Raw genomic sequence first — 18,309 nt, forward strand, 5'->3', positions numbered from 1 at the left:
AATTGTGTTTAATATCATTGTGTGATGGAAATTACTGTTTTTAATCACAGGGCCAGTAATTTGTTTTTGCTAATACTGTATATAAATGTAGCAATGTATGTATATAAAACATGCATATTTATAGAAAAAAAATATTATTTGAACATTACTTTTTGCTTAATTTGGCAAGATTGCAGCTTGAAAATTACACACTTTAAAATATATTGGAAAAAAAATGTAATAATTTTTACAAAATTTCAAATCATGAATATTGCAATAGTTTATAATTTTCAGATTTTCAGAATTTTGGGGGTTCAACAATCTGTTACAATAGCCTATAAGTAATGCATTTAAAAACAATAAATAAATGAATGAATAATGAGGTCAATCAATCAATGGAGTGTGTGTTTGTGTGTGTGTGTGTGTGTGTGTGTGTGTGTGTGTGAATGACAGAAGCAGAGGTCACCAGCTCCTCTGAATGAGCCTCAGATGCTGGCTCAGATGTTTCTCCATCGATCTGAGCTCAGACGGCTCTCTGGATCGTCCTTGTGTGTCCTGTAGGTGTTATATTCAGCCCTGCTCTTCCAAACAGACTGTTTTTGTGGATGTGTGCACCGATCTGGCTCCATGAGCGCGGCGTCATCAAACCTTCACAGCAGCTTCTGTTCACAGTCTCACAAAGTCTTACAGATGAACCAATCAAATGTAATGCATTGCTGTCAAAATGGGTGTTCGGAGGATTTCAGTCCATGTCTGTACAGTAGCTCTGGTGGGATTTATATGCTAGTCACCTAAATGTTGACTAAAGAGATCGATTGTGTAACTAACTCATGTGTTGAGAAAGTGTCTTAGAGCTCGGCGAAGTTTAGTTTTAAGTCTCCTATAATCTGTATTCTTGTTGTGTTGTACAAACAGTGAGGAAACTTTCAGGAAGAAAGCAGAAGAAGGAGTTATTTTGAGGATAAATGCCTCCCTCTGCTGGATTTGAGCTGATATTGTCACACTGTGACCTAAGCCTGGTTTCTCTTTTAGTGTGGATGTGGCAATATAGCAGTGCGTACTCAGGAAAACCATCCCAGTTTGATACATTTCAAATTCTGTCATTTTAATATGAATGAAATGTTGTTAATAAAACTCGTATGTGTTGTAGTTGTTGTTATTATTAATGTGAACACTTACTGGATTATTCCTAGCAGAACATTTACATCTTCCTGTCATATACAGTATATACATTTTTAATATATTGCATCACAATTTTTTTTTTTTTTTTTTTAAATGATGAAAATAACGTTGTTGTTGTTGTTGTTGTTCACAGTTTGGTAATCTTATGATTGATTTTCTAAATAATTTCATTAATGTGGTTGTGTTTGGTCCCCAGATGCTATACACAATGTGTGTGTTTATTTATAATATTAATAATAATTGTTGGTCACTGGGCTGTTTCTATGTTGAAATGACCAAGTTGGTATGATATTACAATTTTAAAATGAATTAAACCCAAGATTTATCCCTCCTGTAAGGTAACTTTCCTTTTTGTTAATGAATACCATTTACGTGCCTGAGTTTGAAATAACTTTTTTTTTTTTTGCCATTTTAATACTTCATTTAACAATGTTTATTAAACTATTTATGAAATAAATACATCTCATACATCTCACAACAGATTTTAACAATAAATAAATTGCCAGCAGCAAAATTGCAATTCAATATAAACGAAATAAGTGCCTCAGGTGTCTTTATTTATTTTTAATTTTTTTCTAATGCAATTCAAAACTCATATTCCATAAGCCTTGATAAAATCCAAATTTAATTGTTAAAGAAATTTTGTAACGGTATACTTGGTGTGAAATTTTAAAGGATATTTTTTTATTACTTATGAAGTAAAAATAAATAAATAAATAAATAATAATAATAATAAAAATAAAAATAGTATAAATAGTTTTTATTCTATTGCATTTGTTTATTGTTTTATTAAACATAGCACAATGCAATGTTAAAAATATGTAGAGATTACAATGTAGCATGGACATGTAAAATATAGCTGTATTAGCCTATTTGTTTTAAAATCTTGTATTATTTTATACAGTCTGTTTTATATTTTAACAATCTTAGTAAAGACGCATAGCAGTCAAATACAACAGATAACATCTTAATCATAGAGGATGACTTTACACATTTATCTTTAAAATTGTTGCCATTAAAATAAAGAGGTAAACAATGCGCTCAGGGGCAGTGCGTCACGCAGTACGTCACTCTGCGTGTAGTCTTCAGCTTTCCCCGGAAACTACATATCCCAGCATGCCTCGGCGAATCGACCACATCCCGAAGAGAGAGGGGTCGGCATCAAACCTGTGTTTACTTCCGGATTTCCTGTATATGGCAGAGCTTGAAAACAGCCACTGCACTTGCCCTACGAGCTCCGCGAGAGCCCCGAGCCCCGATCCGAACCGAGAGCGTCTCCGGTGAAGCGCTGCTCTGGTGACCGGAGAGCCGCCATACTCCGGCACAGCAGCAGAGAGACTAGCGCAGCTCCAGACGACCATTCAAGACACAAAGTATCCTTCTGCCACCCTTCGCCAAACGTCAAAGTCAATGCGGTCCTCGATCGGAGCGCTGGAGCTCGTCCCCCGGCCCCTCCGTCTCCTCTCGTGCGCCTGACAATAACGCGCCTGAGCCGGGGATTAAACACAGCCGAGAGCCGACACACACTGAGAGAAGGAGAACAAGAGGGGCACGGCAGCTCTGCGTGGATTTATCTCTTTCAGTCATCATGGACTGGTTGATGGGGTGAGTAACGTTACGTTTCGAGATCATTGTCCTAATTGACCGATGCTCCTGCGCGGCGAATAACTTGACGCACAGAGTCAGATTTGTTGTGCAAATTGTCGGCAAAAATGCCCTGCTTCATCCGAGCTCCTCATCAAGGAAATACACCTCCATCCGCGGGCTGTCTATCGCTTTTACATGCAGTTTAACATGTAGCACTTACAGTAACTGTAACGCAATCCTGTCTCTGGTGCACGCGCGTCTGATCTGATCGCGTGCCACCACCACCATCATCATCATCATCATCATCATCATCATCTGTGATTCAGGCAGTCCGTTTTAACACTGCCTTCTTTAAATCTAGCACCTGCTGTATATACGCAAACATTATGAAGTGTCGATTAGTTGTTGCTAGTATTTGTAACTACTAGAAAATCGTTCAGAACCCTGACAGCGTTTGCTCATCTGCAACACAACAGGACGTTTTCCTATCAGATGTCAAACAGACGTTTAGAAGATGTTTATGATTGATTTTGATCTTGCAGACCTCTATTAGATGTTTGCACACCGCAGATGAAGCGATCTTTAACATAACTCCATTAGAGACAGATACATGCATGTTTTCTGGTTATTAGTAATTTAATATTTCAATAGTTTTACATGTGTCTCACTTGATAAATAAACAAGTATCATCTATTATTTCATCGTTATTTTGCTAGTTGCAAATGCTTTGGGTGTCTTTAAATTCTATGGACTAATTTACAAAAATGCATTTGTTTACATGCATTTTTTTTTAAATGCATGTAAAACATAAAAACATGCATGCAAATATATCTTTAAACAAACAGACACATAAATACGCCTAATATAAAATTATAGCATATAATAATATCTAGTGACTACTTCTAGTTGCTACTTTGATTATGCTCAGATTAATGTTACTAGTAACAACTGGAAAACACACTAGTGGTGAATAATAAATCGCAACTAGTGCCTACTTTGCAAACTGGAATAGATGTTGGCAAATAGTTGTTTGATCTGTCAGAATTATTTGCACCATTTGACAAACACACCTGTGTCTGACTGATCTCCCGGACGTTAAACCTGATTGGTGACTAACTTGAAGTCAAATTGGCTTGGTGTGTGTCATACAAATTGTTGCCAAATAAATTGCATGGTCTGACTGAGCGATTAATATAAGCGGTTGAGGTTTCTGTCAAGGTGCTGACGTCTGCTTCCTTTAAAACATGTTCAGAGTGAACAGAAACTCATCCCTGATTCTGCTTCATGTCTTCATCCCCTTCCTAATCAGCGTGTCCATCTACGGTGATCGAATAAGGACGTTCACCGGGAGGACAGTATGAGAACATCAGATTAATGGTGTGCTAGTTTTGGACCCCTGCAGAGAGTGTGACATCTGTGGAGGCGTCCAGTGGCCAAGGCTTGTTTTAGTTTCGGTGCTGACCTTAAACAACAACAACAAAAGATGGAGCTCGCAGTTGATTCGAGCAATTATTTCATTGCAGTGAGCCTTAAACCACTGAATTAGAGTATTTAAATAATGCCGTGTTATTAAGTGAGGGAAACCATCAGTGAAGGGTTTTCACCATCGTTCTTGATTTGGCTGTGTGCTTCCAGCAAAACCTTTCCTCGAAACGTTTAAAAGAGATGCTATAAAAGTAGACCGGAGTGGAGCTCTTCATCTTGGTTTTGTGGAGACCCTATGAATGAACCAGAAGGCTTTTGTTCACATAACAGCCATGATTGGTAGGTGATTGTATGTGCTATTAGGGGAATAGTTGAAGGAATACAAAAAGGAATAGTTTTTTTCTGCAAATGTGTTCATGATGTAGAGGAGTTTGTTTCTTCATCAGGTTTATAGAAACGTAGCACTGCATCAGTGTCTCATCAATGGATGCTCTGCAGTGAATGGGTGCCGTCAGAATGAGAGTCTGATAAAAACATCACAATAATCCACAGCACTCCAGTCCATCAGTGAACATCTGGAGAAGACAAAAGATGAAACACATCCAGCATTAAGATGATTTTAACTCAAATGCAGAGTCTATAATCCATAATAACACTTCCTCCAGTGAAAAAGTATTCTGGTTTGAATCAGGAGAGAAATCTGCACAGATCAAGCAGCGTTTAAATCGCTCTAAATAGATATGTGTCTGGATTCTGATGCACTTTTTCACTGAAGGAATTGTTATTATGGATTCTAGACTCTGCATTTGAGTTAAAATCATCTTAATGCTGGATGTGTTTCATCTTTTGTCTTCTCCAGATGTTCACTGATGGACTGGAGTGCTGTGGATTATTGTGATGTTTCTATCAGACTCTCATTCTGACGGCACCCATTCACTGCAGAGCATCCACTGATGAGACACTGGTGCAATGCTACATTTCTAAGAAACAAACTCATCAAAGTTTTGGAGCACATTCACAACAAACTCTTTGGTGAAGCATTCCTTTAAAACGAACAGGAACTGACTAAAACTTACTTTGATGGTAGGTTTTTCTGCATTGCTCTGGCAATACCAATAGACTGAGATAATATTATATTTCTCGTGGCGCGCGGTGCTGAGCTCATTGTACTAGAAAGCGCAGTACTTTCTGGCGTATATGGCAACAGCTTTTACATTCCTGCGTCAACCCACATCGTCATCTGAAGGGTGACTGATCATTTCTGTTATTGTGTTCATATTTTCTAGATAGCCATAGTCATAGGGACATTAGGTGGTAGTAGACTGACATATCTGTGCAGTATTGGCATTGGTTGGATAGATTTACCTGTAAAGTAGTAAATGTTCAATCTACATTTACAGGATTAGAGGGTTGCTTCTTGTTTCTCTGAAGTGAACAGAGTTGGTTTTGGGTGCGATGGCTTCTGCAAACAGAGGCTGGTGATGTGAATGAACTGGTTCAAGAGGTAGACAGAGAAGATCAGTCTGTTTTGTGGTCTATTTGATAAAGCAGGAAGCATAGGTTACATCAGCGCTCACCTTAAGCAGTGGCTTTGTAAAGTGTGTATAGTTTGTCTCTTTCGAAAGAATTGAAAGTGAAAGTAAACTTGTTCTGATGCACACGTCGACAGCATATGAAGGAAACTATCATGCTGTATGATGTTTCACTTCCTGTTTCTGCTGCAGAAAATGTAACCTTGTGCTTCCTTTTCTCGAAACTAGAAGAAGAAATAACCAAACGTGCCTCGGTTATCTGTGGTTGTGGTGAAGGCCTCTGTCAGGTGTGGGTTGAGTCTGTTTTTATCATTTATATTTTCAGAGGTAGTTTTGATGCAGCTGCTAAAGGGTTTGCATGGTTTTTACTCTAGATGTCCCTTCATCAGTCAGTCTCTCTGCCGTTGTGCTGTAGGCTTCTAGAGATGCATTAAATAAAGTAAGTGTCGTTGTTTACTCGCCAAACCTGTACGACTTTATTTAATGTTAATTCTGTTTTTTTTTTGTTTTTTTTTCAGTCAAATGAAAGAGATTATCTATTGACCTTTTCTCCAATCTCCAAATGCACCATAGAATTTGTCTGTATGAATATATACTGAGAGTTGTGAAGTCAAACAACAGCTTTGTGGGAGAAACAGCCCAGAATGATATCCAATCAAATCACATTTCCACATTTGAGTTGATTTTATGTTAAGCACTTTAGTTTTTGCTTGTTTTTTTGTTTGTGAAAAATCTTAAGAATAAAATTATTCTCAACTGCTATTTAATAAAGTAAAACATATTTTGTATTCACACAAATCAAATAAAAAAAGACAAATCTCTAATTTTCTTCTTAAGGGCAAAATGAGATGTTCTCAACAAAACATTTTCAGTAATTTTATGAGCTAGAATTGAGAAATGTCTTCTTCGATTTAGACCCAAATATACTTTCATTGCATTGAGCAAAATTCATTTCATTTGAAAGTCAGTAGGTTTGCACAATTGAGGGTGAGTGAATAAATAAATGGGAATTATGTTTTTGAGAGAACGATCACTTGAAGAACCAAACGCACTCACATCCAGAGCATTATATCTCCAGTGCAGCGTCTCTTATGGAGTCGTTCTGGATGAATAAACCTGGCTCACAGCCAGAGAAGCGCTGTCTCATCTCTCTCGTGTGAGTCACTGGTCCTCGGGTCTGACGTCAGGAGTGTGTCGTCACCGCTGTGGCCCGCGGCCGCTGGGTCGGGAACATGTGTCCTCTCTGCCGGGGCACGGAGGATGAGGAGAGGAACACGGATCGGGTCTCCCTGCAGGCCTCGCGCTTTTTATAGATCCCAGCCAGCTACAAAGAGACAGAGAGAGATTAAAGAAGGATGCTGGAGACGCCGGTGAAGGAAATGAGGATGTCTGATTTGACTTTCTTGTTATCCTTCTCAAAATCACAAAGTGCATGCTAAGAGCTTGTTGTTGTCCTTTAAACAGGAAGCTGCTATCTATAGATCAGGCCTCGTGTGTTTAAATCAGGCTGTTGTCACACTTAGTTTTGATTGCTTGCTCTAAAGCTCCAGGATTAAATCAAGAATCACTTTATGGTTTAGTGCAATCGTCAAGATGCAACGGCTGTGATTTCATTTAAATATATGCATGTTGTGTTTTAGAGTAAAGCACATCACTGTGTTCATTTACACACGAGCAGCTCGTGATCTGATGTTTTCAGCGTCTTAAAGCGTTCTCAGTGAATGCTGCTTCACATGAAATGCGTCACTTTAACGTGCATTTGGGAACGCAATATGAGCCGAACGTTTCCCCATATTTATAATGAGAAATGTGAAATTTGAATAATGAATAATTTAACACAACCATGAATTTAATGTAATAAAAAAAGAAAAAAAGTTGTTTTTCAAAAGTGCTCAATTTATTTTACAGTGAAATGCAGCTTTTAAAATACTGTAATATTGTAGTACTATTATTAAAACGGTAATATTTATTTTTCATTTTTAGTCTTTCACTTTTTTCATTTTAATCATGTTTAGTCTTTTATTTTTTAGTAATAATACTAATAATAATAATTATTATTATTAACCTTAGATGGTTTCCGCCTTGCTGTTTACATTCCTCTAAGCTCACCTCAGCGATATAATTGTCATTGGCTAGTAATTGTTTTTTAGGGCAGACTGATATACTATTTTACATAAATACACATTCATATATATATATATATATATATATATATGTATATATATCAAATCAGCTTATTTTGTAAAATGGCACAACTTCTTAAAGGGGAAATGAAGCAGTCAGACAAGTTTACGTTATTTACTAAAGTGATTTTAGTAATATAATATATTGCTTTTTAACTTTTTCAACATGCAAATATGCTTGGTTTTCACCATAATTGAATGAATATTCAACACCAAACAGTTTGAAACATAAAGTTGGAGCGTGATATCCCAAACATCGTAAACACTCTATCTACAATCTCAATTAAAAGTGTCAGTGGTCCCCTTGAGAGATCGGTGGCGGTAATGCACTTGTAAGTCTGCGATCCGCCATAAAGCAAGAAGAAGATGAAGACGCCTCATGCACCGGCTGTTGAGAACGTGCTCAGGACAGTTCGGACCAGTGTTATCAAAAGTACCCACTGTGATACCATTCCTTGCTGAAATTTTAAAAACATCCATTTCCATCTAAGATTTGAGCGCTGTTGAGCAGATTATTAAACAGTGCTGATTGGTCATTGTTTTCACGTGCTCAACAGATACGTCTGTGATTGGCTTCAGTGCTCAATGCTTCATGCTCTTCACCGAGTGCTCACACAGAATCACACGAGAGTGCTTGAAAGCAGCGTCTATCAGCAGATCCGTCTATGTACAGATATATTAGGGATCCGCTGGCGGTGACGGTGCGTCAAATACAGGTGCGCTTCGCATCCATTGAGCTGAACTGAAATAGTACAGATTCGTTTCAGACTCGAGAGCGAAACTGAAGCGTTCAGTGGGTGAAAACATATCTATAATTAGCCTCTCACACACACAGTGGTGAGTAAGAGCTAAGAATTTATTAGCCAATGGCTGACGATAGACGTTATTTAGTCACTCAGAGTAAGACTCAGTCGTGTATGCAAGGGATTTTGTCCAGTTGGATCTACCAGACTCTCTTTACAAGAAACCTTTCATACCAACCAAACAAGCTGAATTGTGGAGACCAAAAGTTTGATGTGGAAGCACTTATCTTTGCATTTGTCTTTCCTTTCTCTTCCTCTAACGTGTTTTTCAGTTCCTACTGTTTCTGATGACCTACATTGCATCCTCAATCGCTGCGTGTGCAAGGGCGTCGCTTTCTTCCTTACATCTTTTCCCCTTCCTTCATTTGTTTCTTTGGCTGTTCCCGTCCTTGCGTGTTCAGCGTGACCTCTGTACACTTCTTGGAGTCTGAAAATAATGTGCAATGCATAAAATGTCCCAAGAACCTGACTGCTATCACTGAAATCGCAAATGTGTGTTAGCCAATCAGAAAGACAAATTCTGCTCATTTGGGTTCACTGACTCGTTTTTGGAGCACAAAAGGGTTTTGGGAATGGCATGTGTTTGCAAAACACCTGGAATGGCGTACATCACCTTTTTAGGGTTTGCATAATTGAATGCATTGAGGAAATGCAAATGAAGCTTGCTTGAGAGAGAGGGATTCCAACTGAAGCTTGTCTTTTCCTGGTGTGGAGCAGGAATGAGCTTTAGTTGGATTATTTAGTGTGATATCAGGCTTCCCCTATACCTCACAGATCAATGTTGTGTGTGTGTGTGTGTGTGTGTGTGTGTGCGAGAAATCTACATGACTGCAGTATTTATAGTGTTTCCTCCTGTTCTGCACAACCCAGGCTCATTGGAATTAAGAACTTGTGGTGACATTTTTTTCTCATTTCTTTTTTGCAGGACAGTATTGCGTATCTTATTTCACTTTTTGATGCAAAATGTTCAAAGTGAAGTGTTCAATAAATGGTCACATTGTTTCAGGCACATATTGCAGCGGTTCAGAGTCCAAAATGCAGTGAATATCAGAAAGGTTAATGCTCTCTCGTGTTGGTAAATAACGTACTCCCTACACCAAACCCAACCCTAGACCTACCCAATAGTGTTAACGAATGCAAAAGTGATATAAAAACACATCTGCTGATGAAACGTGCAATTTAACTTCCTTATATGCGGGTTTATGCTTCTTTTGTCAAAATGTAATTTCAAAGAATTTGTCCCGGAGCGTTTCACTCTCACAAATGCAAAACCTTACCGGGTGCGCTACAGAGCAAACCTACCGAGTTAGAAAACCCACACATGAAGCTGTTTATGTGACGCTTACATTCAAAGGCATCACATTTTGCAGCATGATATTGTTGTTTTGAAGTTGTAACATAATATTGTGCAAGAAACTGAATGAAAATTAGGCTTTTTTTAATGGAAACTCATTTTTTTGTGTGAAAAGGAGTAACAGTTGTCTAAATTTTATTGGTCATCTCAACTGAAAGCTGCATATTTGTACGTTTTTTTTTTTTTTTTTTTTGCTGAAACCTGTGTAGGTTCTGCAACATTTTGTGCATGTAAGTTAAATTTTGGGTCTGGAAACTGAAAGGTTGTAGATCTACGAATAGGGAGTTGTTCATGTAATTGGTGTCCATTTCAATTTCTCTGGATAAGTGTCAACTAAATGACAGTGTTCATGTACTTGTGCAAATAAATCCTGGCCTACTCTATGAACAGTCATTCTTACCAAAAGACCTTGGAGGCATTCTGTACCTGAAGTAAACCATACTCCGTGTCCAGGACCGTTTGCGGTAAGATTACCGCTGCTGTGTGTAAAGGGCAGAGACGTCTGTGCACGTTGTTGACCTGTAGTAGCCTTCTCACAGTCTGAGCGGATAAGATCGAACCAAATAATCTCCTGTAAAATCACTTCTGAGCTGTTCAGGGATCAGCCGCTTCGCAGGGCTAGACGATGCATTTTTCCTAGCACTTCCTTCATGTTGTTGTGATGTTCTTTTGCTGATGAAACATTCAAATGCACGTACTGCACTTCTGTTCGGACAGAAAACTGATCGCTTTATTGGTTGAGGTGTTTGTCGTGCCTCATTCATTTTATGTTAAAGGGATCGTTCACCCAAAAATGAAAATTTGGTCATTTTCTTACCCTCATGTAGTTATATAGGTACAATTAAGCATGGGTTGCTAATGCTAATGTTTCTGGTGGTGTGATTGCTTACTTAGCCTAATGTTAGAAACCAGAAATCTGTATAGTATCATTAACAGTTTTTTGGCTTAACTTCGAGTCAAGTCACATTTAATTGTAATACAGATTATTTCAAAGCAAAGACATGTTTCAGTTAAGCATAGTAGTTTATAAATATCTGCTTGAAGTTATTTTAAGCTCACTTGAATTTGTTCTAGATCATCAGATCTCACCTTGGCCTTTCCAAAACCAGTTCGATTGGTTTGTATTTGTATGCAAATTGCTTTAGATCATTGCCTTTGCTTTGAGATGCAGTTAGTCTAAAATTAACAATTTATTTATTTATTTATGGATTTATGCATTCATACATTCATTTATATGTTTATGCATTAATGCATTTATGTATCTACTAATACATTAAATAAATTCACTTTATCCTCTTTATTTTATTGATGTATTTTTAATGCTTTTACTTATTCATTAATGCAATAAAGCATTTTTTCTTTAAGCATTAATGCATTTATTTATTTTAGCTTTAATGCATTTATTTATGCATTGATGCATGCAAGTGTGTGTGTGTGTGTGTGGTTTGTAGTTATTTATTTTTACTGGGTTACTAGAGTGTCCTGTCAGGTGGTGGCTTCTAGCCCAAGTAAAATAAATAAATAAATAAATAAATGTGTGTGTTTGTGTGTATATATAATCTTTAGCAAATGCAGCTTATTGACTCTTCTCTAAGCCCCGCCTTCCAATCATACCTTAGTAACAGTTGCCATCTGCTTTTTTCTAATGTGTTTGGATGAGATTTTATGAGAGTAATCCAAAATTATGGAAAACTCTTATTTCTGGGTCATTTGTGAGGTAAAGTTTGCAAAGGATTCCTTTTCCAAATCTTAGTATATCTGTACATTTTTCAAATGATTCGGTTTATTTGTCATTAAACATTGTTATTAAACAGATTATTATCCTTTGAAATGTTCCATGTGAGCATCATATGCATAATAGTATGTAATAATGCTAGGTTTTTGGTGAAGACTCTGAACACAAGTGTTAAAGCAGTGGGACAGCACACACCCTGCTCCTGTCCGGGCGTGCACAGACTCAAACAGGGTTTCCTCGCCCCGTTCAGGCTTGTTCTGCTGTTGAGGGTTTTATCCACACGTTCTCGGGTGCTTTTGTCTCAGCCACCTGCCGGAGAGGAGCAGTGAAGGGCTGGTGATGGGTCATGGGAGGTCATTAGCTTTCACTCTTTCACTCAAACTGGTTCGGTTTGTACCGCGTGAAAGGCCTTATTTCTCAGATACACTGCAGTGAATCGCTCAGGTCTGGCTTTGAGTATCAAAATGACAATCAAAGTGAAATTTGAGTCAAGAGCCAGGATGAAACCAGCATGTGCACCACACTTTGAGACACTGGCCGTGTTTGGATTTAAGTGCTAACACTGTAATACTGGCTTCTGAAAAAAAATAAAATAAATACAAATTGCATAAATGTTTCATATAACGTGTGCAAATGGCTGTGTATTAATGCAAATAAAATATAATATATTATTGTTATATTAATAAGTAACAGTAAAAATAATATTTTTAAGCAAATATTGTATTCTGACACTCTTTAAAAATAATACATTTATAAACAATCAGAAATGACAACTAAACACTTGCAAACTTAACTAAATGTAATTAATTACTAAATATTAATAAAAGAAATACATTATGTATTATATTTTTTTATAAATGTATCGGGGTATATACATAATTTATTAAGTTAAATGTAATACCTTTTACTACCTTTTTAATACCTTCAAAAAAATTTTTAATACCAGCGGGATTTCAAGCTGCATCAATCTCTGTCCAAATGTAATAACATATTGCATCACAATGTAACGATGTCGTTATAACTTAACATCAACACTGGACTCAAAAACTGGCCACAGAGGTCAGAATCAGTGATGCTCGGGTCAATGTATAAATGACCCGCACCCGACAGATGTTTTCAACTAACCCGTCCGCAACTCGGACCGCAAAAAAAGAAAAAGAAAAAGAAAATAGTGTACCGACCTGCTTCCTGACCCTCGTTTTCTTAAAGTAGGAAATGCGTCGCCCCTTTACATTCATTTAATAACTTAAATAGGCTATAGCCTACAGGATAATAAACGTTATGACCACACACATAAAGCTTGCCACAAAGAACCGGTTAAAGTACTGATTATGCATGTGTCTTAATTAGCAAGGAGACATTTAATTGTGTAGTAATAAACTGGTGTTTTCTGTGTCGCTGCTAAGATGAAGTTCACAATGCGGACTCGCCATGAACACCAGAGAGGGTCATTTGGTTTATTAAAATAGCTGTGCTGTACAACGTATGTGTCTAGTACTGTACAAATGACAAAGGTTTAATTGGCATCTTTATTTCAAACAACCCGAATATTATTAAAATACTCATTTTGGATCAACCCGTGCATCACTGATAAGAATAGAAGTGAAGACAGAAGAGGAAGGAGACATCTTATAGATATGTTAGGATATATATATATATATATATATATATATATATATATATCCAATATTATAGCTACTATTACCGAAAAGCAACAGTGGGCTAAATAATAAAATGATCACAAATTTGTGAATATGTTTGAATACAAACAGTTATGTAAGCATATAGGTCTACCAAACAGGGTTTCCAGGATTAAACAAATTTATTTTCTGGTGATTTTTTTGCCATCAAAATTACTGATTTTTCTGCGGCTTTTCGCAGAATATTCCCGCAAATTGTTTTTCTCAAGATTTGCAGTTATATTTGCAGAATTTCTTTGGTATAAAATTATATATAATTAATATATATTAATAATAATTAATTAATAATAATAATTAATAATTATATAATTAATAATATATATAATTATATAAATATAATTTTAATATACCACAGAGAACATTCTTCTAACACTGTTATGACATTATGAATAAATCCACTCGAATCTTAGGAGAAAGGCCTGCACGTAACACAAATTTAAAATGTATCTAAACAAATTGGGCTCAAAAATGTAATATGTCTTCAGATGACGTTTATTACTTTTTAATACTTTTTTTAATACCCTTAATTTTGTCTAATTTCATTTACTACCTTTTACAACCCCGCGGACACCCTGTGTATCTTTGTAAAATTAATAACGTTGTTTGTTTAATTTTGTGTGGGCTGTATTTTGGCTTTCACTGAAATGCATATTATAGATATTTTTGTATATAATGTGTACATGTAATGACTTACTATATATTAATATAATTAATGTAGTGTAATATATTTTGATGCAATGCTACAGTAAATGATTAATAACAAAAACAATGTTTGTTTAATTCATTAATTGCTGTTTTCTTACATTAGAAATAAAATTAATTTAATGTGGGGAAATATAATTAATTGCTAAGTGTGATATATATATATATATATATATATATATATATATATATATATATATATATATATATATATATATATATATATACATTTTTAGTTATAAAACTAATTGTAATATTATTAAAATGTTACTTAAGGTGAAATGATAGCAAATAAAATAATGACATTTAAAAACATGTTTTGTATATTGTGTGAAAACATAAATTATTGCTATATCTTAATTATGTTAAATGCTGCTGTTAATAATAATAAAATGTCATATTTAGAAAATTATAATTCTGCTTTTTAATGAGTACTGTTTAGTTTCATAACCTCATATTTAGTGTAATTTTGTCTAAAATAGTCTGATTAATTTCTGGGTCAAGAAAGAGATCAGTTGTATTGCAGCAATAGTTGATTTGTCAGGAAGGGAAGGTGAAGTCGTGTGCAATGCATTATGGGATGGTTGGCTGTATAATGCAGAAGAGGTCAAATCTCTCTGTTGTGTTGAATCTGCTGTGGATCCAGCAGATGGAGCTGAATCACTGATGCTTTGCTCTCTGTTAGTGAACTAGACGCCTCCAGACATCGCTGGGGTGTTTCTGTGTGCATAAATATGCACTTAGTGATTTATATTCATAATGAGTGCATATCATTAATGTAGATTAATGTTCACTTGTACTGTAAAGTTCACTTGTACTGTACTTAAGTGTCTTTTCAAGAAAGCAAAGAGTTAATGAAACCCTTCCGCTGTGGGTTTGGTGGGTGCGTCCCCTATCTAGGGTTCATGGAGACAGGAAGTGGGTGAAACAGGGAGGACCTACACTTCCTCCTCTGAGTTGCGATGAGGGCGTTTAGCGAGGTGCATTAACCTTCTGCTGAGATGCAGTGAAGTCTTCATGAATGCTTCAGACAGGGGCGTCCCTCATCAGGCTGAAGATGTGGATCAGATGGTGGAGCAGAAGTTCGGAGAGTCTGAGCTCTCGTGATGTTATGAGGGACAGAGCCTTATATCTGTGGGCAGCGTGAGCGGTCAGCTCTCAGGGGAACCGCTGATAATATAACACACAATGCTGAGCGTCTTTCATATGCTTCAGCACGGTTGCTACTTCGATTATCAGATTGGTTTGTATTGATCATGAACTGCTCTAAATGTCTGATTTCCCAGAAATAAAATAATGAATAATAGCATTCTTGGTTTGTTTATTCTAAACTGATTCAATCAGCCTTCCAGACTAGATTACAGTGCTCATTTATGTCTTCTACGGTCTGTGTGTGTCAGCATGTGCTTGTGTGTCTGTGTGTGAGTGTGTCTGTGTCTGTGTTTGTGTCTGTGCGTGTGTGTGTGTGTGCGTGTGAGTGTGACGGTGTTTGTATCTGTGACTGTGTTTGTGTGTGTCTGTGCGTGTGTGTGTGTGTGTGTGTGTGTGCGTGTGAGTGTGACGGTGTTTGTATCTGTGACTGTGTTTGTGTGTGTCTGTGCGTGTGTGTGTGTGTGTGTGTGTGTGCGTGTGAGTGTGACGGTGTTTGTATCTGTGACTGTGTTTGTGTGTGTCTGTGCGTGTGTGTGTGTGTGTGTGTGTGTGCGTGTGTGTCTGTGTGTGAGTGTGAGTCTGTGTGTGAGTGTGAGTGTGTCATTGTTTGTGTCTGTGACTCTGTGTCTGTGCGTGTGTGTGTGTCTGTGTGTCTGTGCGTGTGTGTGTGTGTGTGTCTGTGCGTGTGTCTGTGCGTGTGTCTGTGCGTGTGTCTGTGCGTGTGTGTGTGCGTGTGTGTGTGCGTGTGTGTGTGTGTGTGCACTGCTCTAATCCTCTGTTGTTTTCCAGGGTGTGGGATTCATCAGCATGGCTCTATTTGTGTAATGTGTGTCATGGTGAACTGAGGATGAGATGGATGTGCTGTAGATCCGATCGCTCTGACTGGTTTATAGTCATATTGTGCCTGACACGTCTTCACCAGAGTTAAGCTGAACTAGTATTTCCCATCATTTAATGTTTGGTTCCTGTTCGGTAGCCAATCAGGACTCTCTCTGGAGTCTCTGCCCGCCGTCCCGAGAGCGAGTCAAGTCTAGCACGTCCTCACATTCCCGCTTGAGATGAACTGATGCTAAAATTTGCAGTGTTTGGTTTTATAGCACAGGCTGGTGTGGGTGGAGCTGCTGAGAGTCTGTCTACACCTCCAAACCAAACCTCACGCTTTCCCCTCATGAACAAAGCAGCAGTGTGTCCCGAATCCAGCGCTCCTCCAAGGACCAGATTTAGGCTTCAGAAAGAGCTGAAACAGTTATTTTTGTTCTGCGTGTTAAGAGATGATCTTGCATAGATCTGTCTCAGATCAGGCGTGCTGCTGGCTAATGAAACGCTAATCAAAGTGAAAAGGTTTGTGGCTCAAAAAGCAGAAGCACCAAACCATAATATTTGAGATTTTTGGCTTTCTATAAAGATGTGATCTACACCACATCACCTCATAGTGTTAGCAACACCGTGTGCAAGACATGTACCTTTGTGAAAATGAAGTACACTTCAGCATCATTTTAGAAAGAGTACTTTATAAGGAGATAACAAACTTAAGTGTGACTGTAATGTTTTCAGACCCTTATGCGTGTTATTTACAATTAAATGAAAAAGTATTATAGTTTCAAATGTATATTAAATGCACTTAGTTTAACGTATGCTTTTCTGATCAACTTAAGTAGGACTTTAGTACATCTCTGTATGTAATTTCATTAATACTTCTATTGTATTTGAAATAAGGTGAAACTAAAATACACTTTAATGTAATTTCTGCATGTCATGCTCATTTAAATATATTTGTAGTGATGAAGTTACAATTTGGTAAAATTACAATGTTAACCTTAAATGATTAAATAATCTTAAAATCTCAAGTTAATCAAGTACTTTAGATGTGCATTAGTTTGTAAGTCAGAATAAGTGTACTTCTTAAATGCACAACAAAAATATATTAAATCATGAGTTAAAGTGTACTTTAATGTAGAACTTAATTTGGCATTAATAAAAGTGCACTTTTAAAGTTTACTTAAGTGTGTTATGAAACAGTCATCAATTAAGTGCCATATTTAATTGTATTTCATATCAACAAGTACAGTTGTTGTTTTTTTTATCTACTTTTAAGATTTGAAGTGTACATTCAATGCAATTAGTGAGTAAACCGTGAGATTAAATTATAAATGCACATTAGACTGTAGGATGTAGTGGTAACCACTGCTTTGTCGACTTTCTGTGGCTTTTACTCCTTTATATTCTGTACTACAAACAATTTTCATTTGGTCTTTTTGGTTGTTAGAACTTGATGAAAGAGTGGAAATAAGCTTCACTGTGTTGAATGTCATTGTACAGTGATTGATGTCAGATGCACAGCATTAACTACAATCTCTGAATTGCATTTCTGGTTTGCTTTCTGGTGAAATGAAGTTAGAAGGTCAGGATCTTGCTCTCGGATGCAGTGTAGATGGAGAAATCCCGGTTGATTTGCATTAGGGGACTGTGAAGAATGTCAGGGTTGCACAGCGGGAGACCGTCACACGTACCTTCTGCTTGGCCATTGTTTTGCCGCTGCACTGATGGACATCACAAGTACCAGACAGTTATATAACTTCCTGTTGAGATCCTCTGATGGGCTGCCAATGGACAGTGAAAGATCTCTGCAGGAAGCATTCTCTTTATACACCTTTCTTTTCTCTGACAAGTTTTATGGTGCATGCCATGCTGATAGTACCTCTTCCTTATGTAGTTGTAGCTTTTCTCTTGGTATTGAGTAGAGCCTGATCGATATATCTTTTGCCGATATTATCGGCCAGTATAAGCCTGTCACCGATATATCGGCATGGGCGAGTATGGCGCCGATTTGCCTCCAATATGAAAATGTTCATTTTACAGAACATAAAATGCAGATGAAATGTTTGAAATGGTTATACTTGTATTGTCCAGCAGAGCACCGTAGTTTGCTACTGGCGACCTGGATGAAACGTTTTAAATCTTAAGTCTATGGAAAA

At 37.1% G+C, this 18,309-nt stretch overlaps 1 protein-coding gene and 1 long non-coding RNA gene across 2 annotated transcripts in view; both read left to right on the forward strand.

Annotated features, from left to right (window-relative positions):
- Nucleotides 1–2,197: 2,197 nt before the first annotated feature.
- mob2b (MOB kinase activator 2b) overlaps nucleotides 2,198–18,309 on the forward strand; it is a 35,279-nt gene continuing 19,167 nt past the window's right edge. Inside the window, exon 1 of the mRNA XM_026231412.1 lies at nucleotides 2,198–2,766. Within this exon, the coding sequence (XP_026087197.1) occupies nucleotides 2,750–2,766 (17 nt within the window). The 5' untranslated portion in view covers nucleotides 2,198–2,749. The remainder of the gene's footprint in view (nucleotides 2,767–18,309) is intronic.
- On the forward strand, nucleotides 5,117–7,540 carry LOC113061902 (uncharacterized). Its single transcript, XR_003278462.1, has 3 exons — nucleotides 5,117–5,992; nucleotides 6,080–6,144; nucleotides 6,224–7,540. It is a non-coding gene; the product is annotated as an uncharacterized LOC113061902 (long non-coding RNA).

The sequence above is a fragment of the Carassius auratus genome, chromosome 43, assembly GCF_003368295.1.
Source record: "Carassius auratus strain Wakin chromosome 43, ASM336829v1, whole genome shotgun sequence".
Taxonomy (NCBI): Eukaryota; Metazoa; Chordata; class Actinopteri; order Cypriniformes; family Cyprinidae; genus Carassius; species Carassius auratus.